We start from the raw sequence: 18796 nt of genomic DNA, 5'->3' as shown, positions 1-18796 counted from the left end.
CTTTGCTTTTTCCTTCAACTTTTGTTCACTACACATGATCAACACTCTTTTTCCTTGTCTAGGAAACTGCTCACTTCATCAGTTGTCCTTCTAGCTTATTGGTTAGTTTAGCATATTATTTAAAACGCTAGCATATTATTATTATTATTAAATATCGACAAAAAAATCACATTTTTATTTTTTCTATAACTTCACCAAATTTCAATCAAATCCATCAAAATCCATTTTTGAGTTTTTTGGCTATTCGGATTTCTATTTTAGGAATGGTTTTACACCTAAATATTGATATATTGAAAAGTCCTGTCTTGGTGGATACCAACTGCATTAAAAGTACCATCTTGCTAAATTTAATCTTTTTAACTAAATAAGAAATAGTGTTTAGTTGATGAACGAGTGAGTCCATCAACTTTGCATTAGATAGATAGATAGATAGATAGATAGATAGATAGATAGATAGATAGATAGATAGATAGATAGATAGATAGATAGATAGATAGATAAGCTTTGTTAGCTAAAGCATATAATTTAAAATGCTTAAATTAAGCAAATGCTACTACAAGATTTTGTGCTTGATAAAAAGTAATAAATATGACCAAATAACTATCCAGTATAAGCAGAGAAAGAGGGGAGTAACGCTTTGTTTAAATATTATAGGCTGCAAACACTCAGGGTTAGGAGCATATCTTGCCTTATATGAAGTGTGAAAGTTCATCAGCATTTAAAATTGTAAAGACTGAGATTAGTGAAAGTAAAATAAAACAGGAAACCAAAAGAGACAGAAAAACAGACTGATAGAGAGAAGAAAAAGCAAAATACAGTTACAGAGAGATGAAAATAAGAGATGTAAAATATTTCTCTATTTATGGTCTTGTAAAACAAAAGCAGGCTTGCTTACACTTTTTCCAAAGCTAATACAGTTAAATTGGTGGTGAATATTATTTGGACTGTCAGTTATTTTAAAAACAACTTTCTTGATGCCCTTTAGTTTTATTCTGGGACATTTGAATAAATATTAAACAAAAGGTGATACTTAATCATCTTTATTTGTATATTTTCTGCTCTAAACTAAAGTTAAAGCTGAATTAAGGCATTTAAATTTATTTTTTAGCATCACTGAGTTTTTCTTACCATAATATAATACAATTGGTCACACCTTATGAAACTGCCCTGAAAACAGGCAAAGTCTGAAGTGGACTGGGTTCTGTTATAAACTGAGGACTCTTTACAGTAATCGTGTTGTTGCTATTTGAAACACATTTGAGCATTCAAGGTTCAGATGATGAAGAATAGACACATGCAGTTACTGTATGATCATTACCCTTACATTCAATTATTACACTGTATATCTAAAAAGAAGGCCTGGATAGTGAAACATGTTAAGAGAAATAACAGACTGTCTATGTTGAGTAGTAGATATAATACTGTGGTACAATAAGAAAAAGTAGCTTTGCCTGAGGAGATATCGAGTAAATGGGCAATGCATATGAACAGAAGAAATTATTTCACTTTTTTAACATATGTTCCTTTTCCAAAGAAACTAAATTAATTTTAATCTCTTCATTTTAATGTGCCTGATATCACAAATGAACTCAATATTTTAGAAGCCGTGTCTCTGATTTTCCTGTTCTTTAACATATAAGAGAGTCCAGGTTCTGCACCGGGAAAGTGTTAAGTGTAAACACTCGAATCTGTCTTTCATCTTTCTTAAATACTTTAATATAAGGTTTAAAAAATTATTTTTATTACAGCCATTCAGCTTTTGATTTTATGTGCAAACTGAAGCATGAACCAAAAAAGAGCGTTCAAAGCAAAATATTACACATACAATTAGCAAAGTATATCCATCAATGAATTATCATGTAGTAATTAGTAACAAGTGCTATAATAACAGGCTGATTCACCCAGTGATATACTGTACCTATTCACAGGTGACTGCATAATGTTAAACAAATCTATACTAATAAAAGGCAAAGCCCTTACTGACTGACTCACTCACTGACTCATCACTAATTCTCCAACTTCCCGTGTAGGTAGAAGGCTGAAATTTGGCAGGCTTATTCCTTACAGCTTACTTAAAAACGTTAAGCATGTTTTATTTCGAAATTCTACTCGTAACGGTCATAATGGTCGATAACGGTCGACAACGTCCACCATGTTGAACTTTCTTATTTATGGCCCCATCTTCACGAAATTTGGTAGGCGGCTTCCCTGCGCTAACCGAAACCGATGTACGTACTTATTTCGGTGGTATGACGCCACTGTTGGCTGCCATATTGAATTTTCCAAACGTCACTAATTCTCCAACTTCCCGTGTAGGTAGAAGGCTGAAATTTCGCAGGCTCATTCCTTACAGCTTACTTACAAAAGTTTAGCAGGTTTCATTTAGAAATTCTACGCATAACAGTCAACAACGTCCGCCATGTTGAACTTTCTTATTCATGGCCCCATCTTCACGAAATTTGGTAGGCGGCTTCCCTGCGCTAAACGAAACCAATGTACATACTTATTTCGGTGGTATAACGCCACTGTCAGCCGCCATACTGAACTTTCCAACGTCACTAATTCTCCAACTTCCCGTGTAGGTAGAAGGCTGAAATTTGGTACTTATTTCGGTGGTATGATGCCACTGTCGGCCGCCATATTGAACTTTTCAACAGTCTGTGTTACTTATGGGCCCATCTTCAAGAACTTTGGTACGCGGGTTCCCAACGCTAACTGAATCCTACTTACATACATATATATGTCCATAGCCTGCAGCTCAGTCACCGTGTGAGGCGGCATTGGGTCCCCCATCCCAACGCCTCCCACGTTGTTGGCTGCCTGCCTATATAAGGCCGTCCGTCTCTCCAGTCTCTTCATTCCCTTCCTTGCTTTGCCACGGGATTCACGTCTCCCTGCTGATAACTACAGCCTTTTTATTTAATCCACGGCTTCTCCGCTGTTTTATTGTTCATTTATTGCGATTATAGTTATTGTGTAGGTATTTTAGACTTACTTTACATTGTTCAGGTACCCATTTCCTTTATCATTCCAACCGTACCCGCATTAAAATGTCTATCGAGGTGATCACCATCGATCAAAGAACTGTCACTTACTGAGTGGTTAACATGCCCGGAGATGGCACCTATCTTTTCCATTCTCTGTGTTACATATTGCACGGCCATATCAGGCTCACTCTTGATATCTGGAGAAACATTGTGTCTTATGTATTGAATGACTGGGACAGGTTCAAGGTGTGGACGGTACAGGAGATAATTATACTACACAGGAGCACTATAAGAGTGAAATGCTTAAGCCCTTCACCTATGGTTCTGCATGTGAGTTGATGGGTGCCGCTGAATTGTTCGGTTGTTGCTTTCAAGTGTACCGAAATGGCCAAATATTTTACACCTTTGGACAACCGCCAATACCTCTTAAACATCTTAGATTCACAGGTGACGATTTCAGTAGTGGACACTTTGATGTTTATGAATGTTTAAACTCTCAAAAGCTGGATTTGAAGTTCTCGATGAAACTGGTTGTATACTTACAACGCTTGACAGAATGTCACTTCAACACAAGTCCTACAAATACTGTCGTAATTGACACTAACCATGAAACTCAAACCGATTATGACAGCAGCAATCCAAGCTGTGAGATTTGAAACAAGATTACTGTTCACATGGCCAACTGTACGTTGCATGCTCAAGAGTAAGCTCAGCGCACAGCTTGGTCATATTACAACCGGAGGGCCGAACTCACAATGTGGTATACAAAAGATCCTTAACAAATAATTATTGGTATATTTTCCCTCAGTTTAAAAAGGTTTAATTTTCTTCTTAATAAAACTTTTAAGGCAGTACTTCGCCGCTGCAAAGCACGGGTATTTTGTTGTATATATATATATATATATATATATATATATATAAAATGTGTGTGTATGTGTATATATATGTAATATATATATAATATATATATAATATAATATATATATATATATATAGATTGTGTGTGTGTGTATGTATGTACAGTATGTGGGGGGGGGGTCTAGGTCCGTGTGTGAGGTGAGGTGATGTGAGGTTGTTGGGAGTAAAGTCTTGTTTATTAAGAATAAGTTCTTCTTAAGTTTGTATATGCTGGATTTATGTCCAAGTGTCTGTTGATGGCGTTCTCATTTGATAACCAGGATTCAGCCAGCTCTCTAGCACTTTTATCATTGGCTTTAAATTTTACTTGTACATCGTCCCAATTAAATGTATGTCCTGTTGATTTAGTATGCTTATAGATCAATGACAGTGCGTCCTTTCTTCTGACGGCGTTGCGTGTTCCTGTATACGTGTTGCGATTCTTTTGAAGTTTGTCCTATGTATACCGCTGAGCACGAACTGCATGAAATGCTGTATACTGCGTTTAGTGTTTCTGCTGTCGATTTCTTGTTTTTGGCATTAAAGAGGACCGTGCGCAGATTGTTCATGGGTTTGTGTGCTATTCTGACACCTGACTTGGCCAGGATGCGTGCAGCACCTTCAGACACATTGTGGTGATAAGGGAGTGAGTGCCAGGTTGGCTGGGGGTTATGATTCGAGTCAATTGTTTGTTGAGTTTTTTGGCATCTTCTGTGTAGGCTTCGATTAATGAATGTTTTCGAGTATCCGTTTGAAGTGAAAAGGTGGAAGAGACAGCGTCTCTCTTTCATTTTTGTTTCCTTCGTATTACAATGGGTGTGGACTCTTCTGAATAGAGTTTTAACACAGCTCCGTTTATGAGATATCGGGTGGTTGCTGGCGAAGTGTAATATCTTGTCTGCATAGCATTCTTACGGTAAACACTAGTAGTCAGGGTGGCGTCATTATTTCTTTCAATGTAGATGTCCAGGAAGCTGATGTGTCGGTTAATTTCTTTCTCCATTGTGAATTGGATTGCCGGGAATATTGAGTTGATGTGCTTGTAGAATTCATTCAGCTGATCATTTTTTATTATGACGAATGTGTCGTCCACATAGCGTATCCAAATTTTGGGTGTGAACTGAGATAGAGCCATGTTTTCAAATCGTTGCATTACCAGTTCTGCTAGAAGTCCTGATAACGGCGATCCCATTGGCATGCCTTCTTTCTGAGTATAGTATTTGCCGTTAAAATGAAAGTGAGTTTTTTGGCAGAGTGATATTAGGTGTGGTATGTCTTTAATCGATAGCTTAGTTCTTGTTTCTATAGTGGGGTCACTTTCCAGTTTCATTAAAAGTGTTTCTGTGGCTAGATGAATCGGTATCATGGTGTATAGCGACACAACGTCAAAAGAGACCATGATTTCATCCTCGGCGACGGATAAATCTTTTAAGCGTATTACAATTCGCCAGCAACCACCCGATATCTCATAAATGGAGCTGTGTTAAAACTCTATTCAAAAGAGTCCACACCCATTGTAATACGAAGGAAACAAAAATGAAAGAGGGACGCTATCTCTTTCAAATTTTCACTTCAAACGGATAATCGAAAACATTCATTAATCGAAGCCTACACAGAAGACGCCAAAAAACTCAACAAACAATTGATTCGAATCATAACCCCCAGCCAACCTGGCACTCACTCCCTTATCACCACAATGTGTCTGAAGGTGCTGCACGCATCCTGGCCAAGTCAGGTGTCAGAATAGCACACAAACCCATGAACAATCTGCGCACGGTCCTCTTTAATGCCAAAAACAAGAAATCGACAGCAGAAACACTAAACGCAGTATACAGCATTCTATGCAGTTCGTGCTCAGCAGTATACATAGGACAAACTTCAAAAAGAATCGCAACACGTATACAGGAACACCGCAACACCGTCAGAAGAAAGGACGCACTGTCAATTGATCTATAAGCATACTAAATCAACAGGACATACATTTAATTGTGACGATGTACAAGTAAAATTTAAAGCCAATAATAAAAGTGCTAGAGAGCTGGCTGAATCCTGGTTATCAAATGAGAACGCCATCAACAGACACTTGGACATAAATCCAGCATATACAAACTTAAGAAGAACTTATTCTTAATAAACAAGACTTTACTCCCAACAACCTCACCCTTCACACGGACCTAGCCAAAACCCCTGTAAGGTATTGCTATATATTGCCTTTGATTCTTGTAAGTCTAAGCATTATCCTCTGATGAAGACCCCTGGTAGGGGATGAAAGCTCAGGAATAAAAACTACTTTATGATATGTGATTCATTTTCTCCCTTTGTGGATCTCCAACTGCTAATATGCAAACCGTATCACAGACCTCCTCTTCCAGATATATATATATATATATATATATATATATACTGTATATATAATGTGTGTGTATGTATGTATGTATGTATGTATGTGTGTGTATATATATATATATATATATATATATATATATATATATATATATATATATATATATATATATATATATATATGACAGCAACACTCATAACAGTGACATTGACAATCACGTTACGTTATTTTCAAAATGTTTCCTTTAATTTTTCATTACTTCTTTAACACACTACTTCTCCGCTGCGAAGCACGGGTATTTTGCTAGTATAAGAATATAAATACAATAAAGTTTTCATTCCACAAAGCACTTTCCAATAAACACCTCTCCAACACTTAGCCACAATCTTGTATATAATGCGCACTGTAACAATATTGCAGTCTTGTATGTTATCCATTGACGCTCGGAGTTTTATCACGAAAAATCCGTAGTATTTGTCGTTTAATATTTCATCCATCCATTATCCAACTCGCTACATCCCAACTACAGGGTCACGGGGGATCTGCTGGAGCCAATCCCAGCCAACACAGGGCGCAAGGCAGGAAACAAACCCTGGGCAGGGCGCAAGCCCACCGTAGGGCACACACACACTAAGCACAATTTAGGATCACCAATGGACCTAACCCGGAGCACCCAGAGGAAACCCACGCAGAAACGGGGAGAACATGCAAACTCCACGCAGGAAGGACCCGGGAAGTGAACCTGGGTCCCCTAACTACGAGGCAGCAGCCTACCCACTGTGCCGCCCTCATTTAATATTTGTTTTTGTTAATTATATTTTCATCTTGCATTATTCTTATTATAACAATGTTGTAGTCGTAATAGAATTAAATCAACCTAATATGAATTAATTTAATTGACTTTTTGTGTAGTCAAAAATTCTGCATGTAAAAACTTATTACTACACCACAAAACAAAAAATAATCTGTCACGTTGTAATTTTTTTAATTATATTTTTTATCATCCAGTTAACGCTCGGAACGTTTCTGGTTTGCTCTATAATTATATTTTTCTCAAACAATTAAAATAAAAACTTTATTTTCCTCCCGGGCACTGCCGGGTATTTCAGCTAGTATAGTAATAAAAACAATAAAAGATGGATTCTTTTTTACCTGAACTGCTGTATCGTCCTGTCTATTATAGTGATAAAGAAGTCCCAGTGCAAAATATCTAAAAGTAAAGTAAATGAATAATCAGTAAAATACAAAAGCTAACTTCTCTCTAAATTACTAACACACATAAGAGTATATAGTCTTAAGGAGGGAAAGCATATTACATATGTGGGGAAAATGCTGAAACTTTCATAAAATGTATTTACATATCATACCTTCCATTTGACAGTTTCATAGTACTGTACACATTAAAATGCAATACAGCCAAAACAGAGAACAATCACTGAACAAATATAAATGCAAAAATACCAATGCAGGAGACTTGTTTATTTTAGCAGTCAGACTAAGATTCCTAATATTGTAATGTAATGTATAGATATATTATAATATGTGTATTATTGATTTGGTTTTTATCTCTTAATAGCTAATACATAGAAGGTTTGAGAAAACAATTAAGTACTTTGAATTTTACAAGGATAAAGAATAAAAAATCTTTCTTGAAACTGCTTTCTAATTAAAAAAAAAAAAATCAAAAAGCAATTAGACTTTTTATAATGTTGAATTGTCAATAAAATCTCCTGAACAAAAATAAAACTGGAAACAGATCATTATAAATCATCTATCCATCCATCATCCAACCCGCTATATCCTAACGACAGGGTAACGAGGGTTTGCTGGAGTCAATCCCAACCAACACAGGGCGCAAGGCAGGAAACAACCCTGGGCAGGGAGCCAGCCCACACACACACACATATACACACTAGGGACAATTTAGAATCGCCAATGCACCTAACCCGCATGTCTTTGGACTGTGGGAGGAAACCGGAGTTAAAACAGTATTCTTAACAATGGTCTCAACAATGACATTGAAACACCATGCTACAAGGTCTTTACTTTTAGAATCTACATACCTTTGAAGTTGTTGTGGGAAAACCCATTAAAATGGTAAAAACCTGCAAACTCTGCACAGACCACAAAAGCATATGAACAAAATAATGGTATAAAAATGCTACTTAATATAGACACTATGGTAGTGAAGTGAACAGTGCTGCTGTCTTCCAAATCCAGGAAACTGGAACCTGTCTGTATGGAATTTGCATTGTATGGTTTTCTATGATATCAAAGATGTATGAGCAATTCTTGTTTCTTGCCTTCTGCCGATTCTTTAAAAACCTCCTTAGTCATGAGCGGAGAAGGCTTTGTAGGGACCAATTCCAAGTCTTTAATATTCTAAAAAGCTATGATAAAGCCGATCGAGTAAAAATACTTTAATTAAATAGATGTTAATATTTTAAAACTATTTTAATACAAATTTTGAATGGCTTAGATTCTGTAGCCTGCATTACAAATGCACTTCCATTTCACGTCTTGAGCAGCAGTCCTATTTCCATCCACTCACAGGTGTTAGAGCTCCTCAGCATCTAGAGCGAGCAGTCAGTACTATGACACATTGACGAGCGCTTGGGGGAATAGTCTACCTCAGTGTCTGTGGCTCACATCCCCTGACTTAACTAAACAGCATCCCTTGGAAGCCACCTACGTCACCTAATATGGGTTGACAATTTTTTTCTACAGGTTGTTATTAGTAGTCAGTACAATGTTTAATGCATCAAGACATGGGTATGCAATTACATTCATGTGCAGGCCAGATTTGTTTTGTGCTGTTCATTCAGGGGCAACAGTCTTTAGCACCTGGGCTCCTATGCTCCCCAAACTGTCACTGCAAAGTGTGCTGCTGTAGCACATTACTTTCTTTTACATTATTACATGTGATTTTAAAATTATATTTCGTCACATTTGCTATATAATCTAAGGTGCTATAACTTTTGAGTGCTCAACTGCATAAAAAGTGGCACAACTCCTTGGTGTGCTCACATACTTTCAGCTGTGCTTCAGAGCTTGTATTTAGTATGTCAGCACTCATTTGCAGCCTAACAAGAGCACGCCTCTCTTAAGAGCACATCGACATGCCAGTCTTTATTGCAAAAAATGTGGAGGTTAAAAAAATATCATAGCTTATTTACATAGAAATGCAATGTGCACCATTTATATTTATGCAAAGCCTTAAAATGTGCAAACATTTTGGCTTCTTTTGAAAGTATCTGGATAATATATTGGGAAGACTTAACTATTAGTTTATTAAAAGATCCTCATGTAGTGAATTCTCTCTGTTAGTTTGTTCAAATGCTTGTGTTCAGATCAGATAAGTAGATATGCTCACTAATGTTTTATTTGTATTTATTTGTATTATGAATTTGGAATACCCTGATCGAAATCGGCTGATTTTCACTAAAAAAAGACTTGATCAGTGAACGGTAAAAAGGCAGTTCACAAAAAGTGTACTTGAGGCAGCACGTGACCATTTTTTTTTTTGCAGCAAATTTCTTTCAGTGTAAACAATGAGCAGCGAGTGGAAGCTTGTTTTACCAGTGAAGGAGAGGCGATTGATATATTAGCCTCTATGTTAAAGAAAATGGAGTAATAAACTGAAAAAAAAAGTAATCATAGAAGTCATCCAGTGCAACTAGACTAATGGCAAGAAAAGCTACTTATTTTGTCCTTTAAATTAAAACAGACACTGCCTGAGTTTGGACAGTGAGCTTGCTTATGCAGCAGCTTACACTTTTAATTGGAAAACATAAAGATGAATTTGAAATTGCTGCTTAGTAAGCAATACACTTTACAGATTTGTGCTGTGTTTATTATTTGTTGCTGTGCATCATATAGCATAAGCTTTGCTAAGAAACGTGCTAAATATTTAAAATGATAATCCATTTTTTATAAATACACCTCAAGAAATATGAATGTTTAGTTGATACACTGAAGGAAAAAAGACACACTAGTATAAATATAATAAATGTATATATTAACAGCAAAAAGCTGTAGTACAATTAATAAATTAAAATGTTTAAAACATATAAATGCATGTATATTTACATTTAAGCAGTGCTTAATTTCCAATATCAAACAACTGATTGTGTGAGAATATATATATTTTTTGTTGTTGGAGAAATCGTGAAAACTACCATTTTTAATGAAACCTTGTTTAAAATAGATACACAACAAAAAAAAACCTAAACAATATGACAGCTTGTAATTATGAGTTGAATTTCATTTTCTTTTATGCCATATGTATTACGGATAAATGTTTTTGTAAATATTTTATTAGTTAAAGTATGTATTTTAATAAATAGTATTTTATGGTCACTGAACAATAAGCCTACAGAATTTCATTTTGTTAATAAAAAATAAACAGTTAACACCTGTGGTCTACAGTTTAACTTAAAAATTCACTTTAATATAGGACATAAAACTTCTATTTGACTGGTTATGCAAGAGAGCAGTGCAAAGGGATAAGGGGAAAAAAAAAATCAGAATCTGTATCAGAATCGGCTGATCAAGTAACATGAAATCAGTGATCGGTATCAGTGTAAAAAAAAACCTGAGAATCCCTATTATGCATATTAAACCACTGAGCTTTTTCTAATAATCAGATACTCAGTGTACGATGTATCAAATTTTAGATTTTACTTAACAAATATAAAAAAAAAACATTGTCAATAAAATCTAATTTATAATGCAACCTAAATCTCAAAACCCTCCACGTACTTATGGTACTTTTCCAACCATGGAACACAATCCACCAGGAGACAGGAGTTCTCAGATGCCACTAAATCCAACAAGCTCTCGTGGCCTGTTTCTGCATACAGTTTCAAAAGTGCAGTGTCAACATCCTCTTTACAGCCATTGGCTACCTCTGTTGTGCGGATCTCATTCAAGTAGCTAATAAGAAATTGCTTGCATTTTATGATCTTATTGTGGTCACCCTGGGTGAGGTGGTTCAGGTCAGCAAAAGCATGCAAAGGTGGATGGGAACGTGTAAAAGTAGATGTCGAAGGTAGAAGTAGAGGATAGAGAGAAATCAGCTCTCTGACATCAAGACGTCCTTTTCTGTGGAAAACAAATTTGAAAATTAGTTTCATAAAACAAGAAAATATGCAGTTTTAAAATTATTTATAACATAGAACTGACAATGACTTTACCACATTCCTGCACATATTAAGATTCAGGACTTTAAATCCCAGTAATTGGCCACTTTATTAGGTTGCACTAACTGTATCTAATGAATTGAGACTTCTTCCCACAAAAAAGCCTAAATTCACCCACATATGGACTTAGTGCTTCTTGATGACATTCAGGAACTTCCTACTTTGTGAAGATGGCGTCACTGTGTTGGTTGGTTAGCCGTCTCCTGTGTGCTTCAGGATTGTTTATTTTTTCTGTGTGGATTACACCTGTTTACTGTGTTTGTACAATATGCTATGATCATCAAACTCTTCAACATCTGTCTGCTGCTGACTAATATAATGACATATTGTTTGAATGTTATCTTAGATGAACTTCCACGATTTTCTGGCTCCTCTGGCCATTGCAGACTGGTGCATGTGTCTTGTCTTTTACACTACGCCAGTGTAGGCGCTGGAGAAAATGGGGTAAGTGGGGAGGCATTTTGGTGAAGATTAAGCCTTGGATTAATGATACCATCTGCTCTCTTAGGAAAATATATAGGAGAGCAGAGCGAAAAAAGAAGTAGGAGAAACTGCAGATATCTTATGATATTCTGAAGGACTGCTTGGGTAATTTTCAGGAAGCTGTAAAAACAGCAAGAGAGAAATATATTTCTGATATTATTTCAAAGAACTGCCATGAGTGACCATGCTTTTGCAGCAGTGGCCCCAAGGCTCGGAATACTTTGCATTATGAAATTAGAGCTGCTCGTTCAATCTATTGTTTTAAATCTAAATTGAAAACATTTAGATGTTTTAAAACAATTTGAACTTTTAGACCATTGTGTGACGATGTGGGTTCTGGCTCCACACTCCCATTGCTATTGGAAGCACTTGAACCCAACACCGTCGATAATGTTGCCGAGTGAGCTAGTCAGTGAAGGCAAATAAACAATTGAGCAAGGGGTGGTGCAAAAAGTGCAACAGTGCTTTTATTAAAAATCAACAAAACAAAAACAGTGTTCATAAATAGTGCAGTACTCCAAGTTCTTCAATAAATAAATAAATAATCCATTAAATGAAAACGAGGAGGTTAAAATCAATAGAAAAACAATCCTTTAAAACCAGAGGTTAAAATGATCAGGAAGCAGTCTTAAAAACCATCAAACAAATCCGGTGCTCTTCTGTTAGCGTCTCACCTGCTAATCCCGTTTGGGCCAAGCAGCAGGCAAGACGCTCTCTGCAGCTGCCCTCCTACAACACACGCATGAGACTGGAGACCTCCCGATCCCTGGCTTCGGTATGGCACTCATCCCAGTCTCGGAGAACTTGGCTTCCAACCAACGGCCAGGTCGCCCACGTTGGGGATTCCAGCACCAAGTCTCCCGACTTCCGCTGCCTTTCCACGGCCTTCATGCGGCCAGTCGCTTTCCTCTAGGCACTCCCACTACCTGCTCACTCAGCGGGAGCAACCTCAACTCAAACATCTAGGTGTTGGCCTAACACCCAGCTTCCATACAGCTGTCCACGAGCGCTCATTCGCTCGCCCGTCCGCTCGCTCTTCGCGGCTCTCTCTCACCGACCTGCTTCCTCTACTGCTCCCGATAACCTCCGTCCTCTCCTTTCCTTTCACTCTCTGATCGTTTCTTCCCTTTAAAACCGACTTGCGCTTCTTTTTAAAATGACGAGGGCCACAGCAGCTGCAGCATTAGCCACGGGACAATCATGAATGTGGGCAGTTCCTCACCTGTCCACTAGGTGAGAAACGCCCACACCCTACGGATCGTCCCGCGGCCCACTATGGCCCAACGTCCCCTCGCTAAGCCGCGAGCACATCGATTATTTATTAAAAATGAATGGCCTTTTGCTCAACGAGCTGTGGACCCATAACACCACACATTGTCATCTGTAATACTAAATTTATGACAAGATGTGACAATCTATGAATTTTAGTAAGCCTCTTCTAGCAACAATGTTATAACCACCAGTAGCTGACATACTGTAGCCTATATGTATAAATTCTGTCATTATCATTCAGCTTCTTTCATCAGCTAACTACTTTTAAACAGGACACCATCAGTGATTGGATCCAAAATGTTCTAAACTGGTGGCCCATTCTCAACACTCCTGTGGCACTCTTGGTTGCAAGTCCTGATATATTCATTCAGGCATATTTTAAGCATATTATATTGCTGCCTTTAAAGCCTCTTAAAACTTTAGTTTATAAAATTTACTCTATATTCCCTTGAATTGTACAGTTACACAATATATGAATATTTAACTGCCTACATAAAACAGCACTGTCTGCAAATAAGATACATAACCAAATAAATAATCAGTTATGAATGAAGGGGTGGTATGTCTAATAAAATGACAAAAAATGACATAAAATTTGCAGTTGATTTCACAGATAATAAAACAATAAAGTAGCTCATTAACTTAAGCAGGCTGGAAATGAGGCAAATATACATTTTTATATACTATACACTAAAACCATATTTTTATATTGTATATTCTAAAAACATACAGATAATATATCTGTTGGTCAAAATTAACTCTGCAGATTGCTCCTAAAAAACTGCCCTTATATTTAACCCCCAATACTTGACTTGCATATCTACAGACCTTTCCACAAACATAACCAAAAAGACACATTATGTAGACCCTAAGACCACACTTTACCTGAAATATTCTTTAGCTTCTAAAAACTGAAGCTGGCCAAAGAGAATAAACCCTGACTGTTGCAGAATTCTTCTGTGCAAAACCTAAAGATAAGAATGAAAATATAATAAGGAAGGGTGCTTATGTTTTAACTATGGAATTTTATCATTTTCTTGAGATGAATGTCATAAAATTTTAAATTGATGCACAATGACAAACAAAATCATGCACTTCTATTACTGTTGTAGCACAAGGTTTCTTTCTGAAAATACATTATACATCAAATGTCATGCTTATGTAATTAAGCAGTAAAAGACTATCATAAACCTTACCTCTACTACATGGAAAATTATAAAACAATAGTTTTCTTGTGCATTTCTGACTCTTTTCATAAAACTTCATTGCATTGGTAAGAAAATTGGAGAGATGATTTATAGATAAGAAAAACTTCAAGGAGGGTGCCATGAGTGAAACCCTTGCACAAGTTCAACACCAACAAGCTGGTGTTAGATTTGTGGTAATAAGGTCAACAGAGACATGGTGTATAGGGATCAGAGGGTGCTAAAGGGCCAGTACAAGGCTATACAAAACCTGAAGTTACCAAATTATTTTTAGGGGAACTCCTGCTGGTATGTTAGAAGTTCTCCAAGATGCTGTGGGGAAGGCTGGCATCCCAATACAATATGCTGGAAGTCAGTGGGAAGGACTCTTGTGTCTGCATACCCTCCGGCCCTAGGTACATTATGAAAGTCTAGGAGTACCTGGGGCTGTAAAAGGCCTGAGATCAGTTAACAATCTTATACTTGTGTAAAATAATAAATATACAGCACACAAATGTTTAAACCTGCCATACTGGAATTATTATACATCAGACTTTCACTCAATGGCACAGCAGTAACTCTGAATGAGAATCTCTATTTTACAGCTTTTCTTGCTGATTGCATAATAGTGATACTTGGCATTCAAAGAGTTTTAGTATTTTAGGATTTAATAAAAGAGTTATTAATGCAATCAGAAAATAGAAGAATTCAAAGTAATTTACAGACATTAAGGCCACAGTTTGTTACAATGATTGTATTTGCCATGTTTGGCATTAATTCTTCACTGTTTCATACTACAGGAGTGACAAACTGTGTGTTGGAATAATATAGTTTACTGATTGAATCCTATATGAATCCAAAATTCAATTATGATTAAATATGGAACGGTATATTTTATAACAATGTTGATAGACATTTAACTATTTTGTTGCACTTCTCTATTCAAAGATGTCCACAAAACAACATCACTTCAGACTGCTAGACTCAAATTAAATAAAAAAGTGGATTTTGACCATAATTAAGTTTTTATTTTTTATTGCTGCTACTGGGAAAATTGGGTAAACAAACCCAAACTGATAACTATCAGTGCAATTTACAACTTAATTCACATAACCATGGGAAAAAAACAAGTCTATGTATTAAAAATACATATGTAATAGTAGTATATCACATGTATTACTGATAATAATACACTGATGCTCTGTGCAATAGAGGACAGAGCCGAATATACTTCCTTAGAAGACTGGCGTCCTTCAACATCTGCAATAAGATGCTGCAGATGTTCTATCAGACGGTTGTGGCGAGCGCCCTCTTCTACACAGTTGTGTGCTGGGGAGGCAGCTTAAAGAAGAGGGATGTCCCACGCCTGGACAAACTAGTGAGGAAGGCAGGCTGTATTGTAGGCATGGAGCTGGACAGTTTGACATTCGTGGCAGAGTGACGGACGCTGAGCAGGCTCCTGTCAATCATGGAGAATCCACTGCATCCACTGAACAGGATCATCTCCAGACAGAGGAGCAGCTTCAGTGACAGACTGCTGTCACTGTCCTTCTCCACTGACAGACTGAGGAGATCGTTCCTCCCACACACTATGCGACTCTTCAATTCCACCCTTGGTAAACGTTAACATTATACAGAGTTATTGTCGGTTTTTACCTGCATTTTTATCACTCTTTAATTTAATATTGTTTTTTAACAGTATACTGCTGCTGGAGTATGTTAATTTCCCCTTGGGATTAATAAAGTATCTATCTATATTATTTATATCAACTTAATTATGTTTATTATAAATTGTTCCTCATATGAATTACTTATATAAATAAATTCACTAGTTTTTATACCATCATATACAAGTAACTGAAGTAGCAACCTCAACAGGCATGAAACAAGAATCAACTTTGGATACAATTTTAAATCCTCTCTTATAAAACTGTCCATAAGGTAAAATCACAAGATTAAGAACAAAACAGAAAATGTATAAAATATGTGTACCTGGAATTTATCTTTAGGAATAGTCCTGCGTGCACCTTCTGCTAATACAATGGCTTCTTCTACTCTCTGGCTAGCAAGGAGGTCCTGAATTTGTCTTTCCAGAGGTAAAGGTACCAGCATGTATACTTCCTTTGTTGTTGCTAAAATGACTTTTCCTACATTAAAACAAAAGAAAAAAGTACATTCTTACTTTTCAAAGAACATACACATGCACATAATACACATACATCACTATAATTCTAATTAATCTATGTGGGTACTTACATCACTTGTCTTCAGTCATAAGATGGCTCAGGCCACGACATATTAATTTTTGGGCATAAATTGCTTTTAGAAAATATATAGGTGGAGTCTCAATTTACAAAGGGATCGGAAGAACTGATAAAATAGATAATGCCAAAAACCTTACTTAAAACGCTTTATTGTCTAAACATTGTGGGACAGGCTGCCATAAGCTTGCATTAACAGTAAAGAAGCACACTTATAGCAAATGATTCGTGCTTAAAACCAAAAATTAAATAAGAAACATGCAATGAAAAAAATAAAGTGATACACATTTTACACTCATAATACATAATAGTAATATGCTTACATTTTCTCTACCTATTACACTTTCTGTTACTGCATTGCACTTCAACATTTTAACAAAATTTACAGGAAAAAAGCATACTCTGACTGCTTAAACTTCACATGGCACAATCTGCTCCATACTACTTAGAACAATATAAAGATGGCTATTTTTGACTGATTGCAAGAAGTGTGTCTTTTAGCAAGATGGACATTCTGGTTACTTCGGCTTTACTTGGGGAAAAAGCATTGCAAAGTTAAGACTTGCAATACAGACAAACATTTGGGGAATATGCTTAATCAACGTGTGTATTCATTTTCTAGAGTTCCCACACAAATTGTGTTCTGTGCAGTAAGTGTGTGTTCATGACATGCATTTCTTCTAAGATCCATCAGTGTGTTCTGCTTTGGAGTCATTGCAAATTAAGCAACTGTGAAAAAGCAAAGAGGTCTGGGGATATCTAAGCGCAAGTCACAAAGGAGAAGGTTCATTTTGGCTTATTAGCTAGTTTAACTTAAATGAATTGCATTTAGAAGCATTATTTATGTAAGGATGTCCATTTTGCATATTACTACTAGACACCAAACTCCCCTCCATAGGACCCTTCAAGTAAAGCTGACAATGCACATGCGTGTGTATGAAGACAAGACTGCACTGTATTATATATGATTTGATTCTACAATACACTGTAATTTCTTGGTTATCTATTTATTATGACTTTTTTATTTGGTTGAAGTTGAAACTTCAATTGCTAAGGGAAAGAGTATCAAACAAATCCAAAAGCCCTTTAGTGAATTATCCCCCTTAACACTGTGGAAATGTATTTCAAGGTCCCTGCAGTGAGACTGGAAACAATTTTCCCAATAGTTAAGATGCAACAGTTTAATGTTTAAAATGCAAATTTGTATGAATATATTCCAACTTGAGTTTAAAATTATGGAGACTGCGTACACGCACATTCTCATATAGGGCATATGACAGCAAGGTAACCATTAATTTATACTTTTCACAATAAATCACTTTTAAAAACTTAATACAGTGACACTGAATGGATTAACCTGGTTTCAAAATGTTCTATTATGTTTCATTCTCTAGTTTGAAGAACTGATGTTAGACAAGTAGAAATTCATTTTTCAAATACTGATAAATGTTCCATGTTAGAACACAACCTATGATGGAAGTTGCAAGATGCATCTGAATGATTCAAAATAATTTCTCAGTTGCTTTAACTGTGGGAACAGGGACAAATATTGGCACCATAACATGCCTCACCTCCTCTTGTCTGGATTACCACGTTCTGAAGGAACATCTTTCTGCAATACACAATAGCATAATTGTCATTCCTACTCAAACCATGGAGAATGTCCAGTCCAACAGCATTCTTCTCCTCAAATTCATAAACAACCAAACCACTACTGCAACTGAGCATAAAAATAAGCTCATCAGTAAGCAGAGCCCAAAGCTCAAACAAATCCACATGATTATGTCTATTATGACTTTTATTTGTAAAGATATATGGCCATATAATGTTGAAAATGATAGATTCAGAAATATACTGCTTGTGAAGAGCCAAGGTATGTGTTACCAACATGCAAACAATTAAGTGAAATGGCTGCCCAAAAGGTTTATGAAAATGTGAAATGCACCATTGTCACTTTACTTAAGTCAGCCAAGATTGTGGCCTTAAACAGATTCATAGGTGAAAATTACTTGCCACTATGTAAATGATTTCTGGCAACTCATTTTGCATACTTTGCAGACTAGGGCATTGTACATCAACCACACAAGGATTAATCTTGCTGCATTGCTGACTGATGCTTAAATGAGTTGGACCTTAAATATCCAGTTTTTGTGACAGATAACACAGA

The 18796-nt window shown here is 36.4% G+C and overlaps 1 protein-coding gene across 2 annotated transcripts in view; it reads right to left on the bottom strand.

The window, feature by feature from the left end:
• The window catches only part of tgfbrap1 (transforming growth factor, beta receptor associated protein 1), a 75462-nt gene that overhangs the window by 20979 nt on the left and 35687 nt on the right, over window positions 1-18796 (bottom strand). For both annotated transcript variants that reach the window (XM_039743876.1, XM_039743877.1), the window contains exons 4-7: window positions 16361-16515; window positions 14070-14152; window positions 10990-11331; window positions 7381-7438 (exon numbers count right to left, since the gene is read on the bottom strand). In XM_039743876.1, the coding sequence (XP_039599810.1) occupies window positions 7381-7438; window positions 10990-11331; window positions 14070-14152; window positions 16361-16515 (638 nt within the window). The remainder of the gene's footprint in view (window positions 1-7380; window positions 7439-10989; window positions 11332-14069; window positions 14153-16360; window positions 16516-18796) is intronic.

This window comes from Polypterus senegalus, chromosome 2 (genome assembly GCF_016835505.1).
Source record: "Polypterus senegalus isolate Bchr_013 chromosome 2, ASM1683550v1, whole genome shotgun sequence".
NCBI lineage: Eukaryota > Metazoa > Chordata > Cladistia > Polypteriformes > Polypteridae > Polypterus > Polypterus senegalus.
Note: the sequence above shows the minus strand (reverse complement) of the source record. Positions and strands in the feature narration are given on the sequence as shown.